The sequence below is a fragment of the Protobothrops mucrosquamatus genome, unplaced genomic scaffold (genome assembly GCF_001527695.2).
Source record: "Protobothrops mucrosquamatus isolate PMUCROS unplaced genomic scaffold, P.Mucros_1.0 scaffold6439, whole genome shotgun sequence".
Classification (NCBI taxonomy): Eukaryota; Metazoa; Chordata; class Lepidosauria; order Squamata; family Viperidae; genus Protobothrops; species Protobothrops mucrosquamatus.
Genome location: NW_015392263.1, coordinates 7,635 through 11,542, shown reverse-complemented (window position 1 = coordinate 11,542; position 3,908 = coordinate 7,635). Strand labels below are relative to the sequence as shown.

Genomic DNA, 3,908 nt, shown 5'->3' with positions numbered 1-3,908 from the left:
TCGCCTACATCGTCCATATAGGACGACTCGGGAACTCAACTCCTACCCCGGGCAGCTCACCTATCCCCTTATGCCCAGGGGAAAGGTATCAAGCCGTTTGACAGCTGATGCTGGCTGTCAAACCGGCTTTTACGCAAAACAGGCGGGAGGCAGCAAACAGCTGCGACCGACGAAATCGCCTGCCACCGGAAGTCCCAGGAAGTTTCTCCTTAATTCCAGGTTGCTTCTCTCTTTGACCAGTTTCCAACCATTGTTTCTTGTCCTGCCCTCTGGTGCTTTGGAGAATAATTTGACCCCCTCTTCTTTGTGGCAGCCCCTCAAATACTGGAATACTGCTATCATGTCACCCCTATTTCTTCTTTTCTTTAGATTAGCCAAGTCCTGCAGCCATTCTTCATATGTTTTAGTCTCCAGGCCTTGTATCATCTTAGTTGCATGGAACATAGATGTTCCAACTGATCTTCCAGGACTATTTGGAAAATTCATATTTTACATCTTTGAGGGATTTGTAAAATGAAGATGCAAGGCAGAGATTCCTTGTTTACAATATCATAGGTTTTCAACATCCATTCAGTAAAAGAGTGTCTTTCTACATTTGTATTGAACAGAACTGAATAACACAGTTGGAAGGGACGTTGGGGTTCTTCCAGTCCAACCCCCTGCTCAAGCAGGAGTCTCTATACCATTCCAGACAAGTGGCTGTCCAGTCTCTTCTTACTACATTACACATTGTCTTCCACATTAAGTAACAGTTTTGTCAAATCTTCAGAAATCCTTTTAAAGTAGTTAAACTCTTGCCTACGTCTCTTATAATTTTTATGTACTTTTACCTGTTTGAAAATCATACAGTTTGATTAATTATACAGTACATTCCTTTGAAAGACATGATATTTTTTTTTTGCAAAACCAATCTGTTGAGAAACTTTAAATGTGGTTGATTGTGTTGTATTGAACTCAAGCAAATGAGTCAGTTGGGCTAAAGCAAGCCATGGTTTTACAGACATAATTTACAAACTTATACTCTATATAAAGTTCCAGTTTAAACTGCTTTATTAGTCATAAAAAAATTCATGTATGATTAGAAATATCTTCAGATATTCAAATTACAAATACTGAAAGCTAGTTTACATTCCCAGCATTTTTGGCTGAATACCTATAGCAGTTAAACTGGTACAAATGAAACATATGTTTATAGTATTTGTTCTCATGAGGATTTTTGATTTATTATTTTTGGGCAGCACTGTGGCATTTAATAGTATTAAACTGGCCATATTTCCTCAGGCATAAGTAATGGATAAAATCAAAAGCTAATTAGAAAGCTGCCAAGAGATTTAATACATAGGCATTGTATCTCTCATACTAGCATGTATTACTATGGATTTTCAATATAGTCTCCTTCAGTTGTAGCTCGTGAAACTGGCAGAGATTGGTGGCTGCCACTACTTTGAACAGCCCTGCTAGAACCTGGGGTTATTTCCTGTGACAGTACTGAAGAGGCACTTCCTCTTTCAAGATTCTCCCCATTTTCCTTCTCATCCTCCGTGCTCCCAATTGGTAAAAGGGTATGAGGGACAAATTTGTTGCGTTGAGATCCTATAATGCCAATCCTGTTGCAGGAAAAAAGACAGGGATGTTAAATACACTCAAGAGCTCAATATGCAATCTTCAATTCATTGGAGGGAAGCAACTATAAATGTAATAAAGTATATGAAAATAAAAAAAATTAATTAGATAGCAGAGAGACAATAATCTCATCACTCAAATAGGATTGGCAAAACTTTGTAAGGCCTGTTTCATCACAACTGAAAACTGGATTGAATAAATAAAATATAGCCACCCAAGAGATCTAAGCAAGGCTACAAACAATGGTGTAGTGATAAAAACATTAAAATATGACAAGGGAGATACAAGTTTAAATTTGTGCTTAGGCACAAATTCAGAGACTTAAGTTAATTAACATCTTTCGGAATACCTCATGGAGCTATGGAGATAAAAGGAGATGGGGGAAAGCCTAGAAATTGTCCTGAGCTCCTTAAAGAAAAGCTGGCATAAAAATAATGATACATGAGAAGTGGTTGGGTTTCTTGCTCTTTCCATCAAACTCATCAAAATGAGAGATATAAATGTCACAAAAGCCAAGCTGTTCAGTTGACTCTGAACATTTCTAGTCAAAATATGTTTGATACTGAATATATCTACCTTGTTAGTATTTCTCCCAAACTAAGTATCAGCATGAAGTGTGTTACTTTTCTCTTGCTTTTCCCACCTCTGTTTTTCCCATCTGTTCAAGATGAACCTAAAACGGAGGAAAGATTCTGGGAATTCCAGATAAATAGGAGAAAGGTGTTCTGCGAGCCATTTTTTAGCAACCAAGAGCTTATTTGTCTATTATGTTTTAAGCATAAGCCTACAAATGTAATGTGTAAAAGGAATATGTTTGAAAATATAAATCATGCAGATATATTTATTGAAAATAAAACTATTTGGAGTTGTTCCATTTAGATGTGGACCTGGCAGCTGGACATAGATTGGCCATTGGTCTGGCTGGCGGTGCTGGTGAGAGGAGCTTTTTGCCTGTTGGGACTGTCTGGCTAGTGTGCATTCTGATGAGAGATGTCTAGCACTGCAGTGGCAAGCATTATGGAAACATCAGCAACTTGATGCCGGTATGGCTTATGCCAGAGATGGACAGCATAGTGTGTGTTCTGCAATTTTTGAATGCAGCCTGGAACTTGAAATACTCCTGGATTTCCCCTTTTGCATTGTTAGCCCTCTAGAAAGCCCTCTAAACATGTTTTTTTTCACCAGCCTTGGAAAACCCGAAAGAGCCTGCATGATGACTGTACAAGATTAAGTCATGTTTCTTTTCCTGCTTTCTTGGGTTTTATTTGTTTATTTTATATGTTTACTTTATATGCTTATTTTATTTATTTTTGATTGTTTTTAGATTGTTACAGTATGGAGTTTTGTTGTGTTGTATGCCACCCAGAAACACATGAAATACTGCTCTTTAGAAAGCCAGATCCTGAAGCTGAAACTCAAATACTTTGGCCACCTAATGAGAAGGAAGGACTCACTGGAGAAGGGCCTAATGCTGGGAAAGATTGAGGGCAATAGAAGAAGGGGCCGACAGAGAATGAGGTGGCTGGATGGAGTCACTGAAGCAGTAGACGTGAACTTAAATGGACTCCAGAAGATGGTAGAGGACAGGAAGACCTGAAGGAACGTTGTCCATGGGGTCGCGATGGGTCGGACACGACTTCGCAATTAACAACAACAAATAAATATGCTAAATACAATTTAATAAATAAACAGGTTGTCACTACATAATGTATGATACTGAAATTATTTCTTACTTGGAGGGTGACACAATAGAAAACAACTCCGGTAAGTCTTCTGAAATATAACGTGGGGCAATTTTGCTGGGACGAAGATAATGATCCTGAAACAGATATTGAGCACTATCTTTAGCCAGAGGCAGCAAAGTACTAAGCACTGGTGATCGCTGATCCATGATACTTCTTATGGCTGGCTGCTTAACATCTTTTTTCCTTTAAGAACAAAAATAACATCAGAAAAAAGTAATGATGGGAGTTGTCAAATAAGAAGGCAATTTTTTTTTTTCTAAGACCAATGGAGCCAGACATGGTAACATTGCCACATTCAGCTAAGAAGAGCAAAGCATATTTTTCTATCCTGGAACAAACTGTCATATACCGTATTTATCGGCGTATAACACGCACAGGCGTATAACACGCACCTTCATTTTAAGAGGGAAATTTCAAGAAAAAAAAAGCGCCGGCTCGAGAGCGAAAGCAAAAGGGGAGGGGGAGTGGGGCTTCGTTCACACGCGGATCCCCATGCTCGTATTTATTTACCGTATTATGCCCCGGCTGGCGGCGGCGGCA

The 3,908-nt window shown here is 38.9% G+C and overlaps 1 protein-coding gene across 1 annotated transcript in view; it reads right to left on the bottom strand.

Moving 5' to 3' along the window:
- Positions 1-1,029: 1,029 nt before the first annotated feature.
- LOC107300238 (protein phosphatase 1 regulatory subunit 36) overlaps positions 1,030-3,908 on the bottom strand; it is a gene marked incomplete at its 5' end in the record, with an annotated part of 8,531 nt that continues 5,652 nt past the window's right edge. The window contains 2 exon segments of the mRNA XM_015829574.1: positions 1,030-1,607; positions 3,357-3,551. Coding sequence (XP_015685060.1) covers positions 1,373-1,607; positions 3,357-3,551 — 430 coding nt within the window.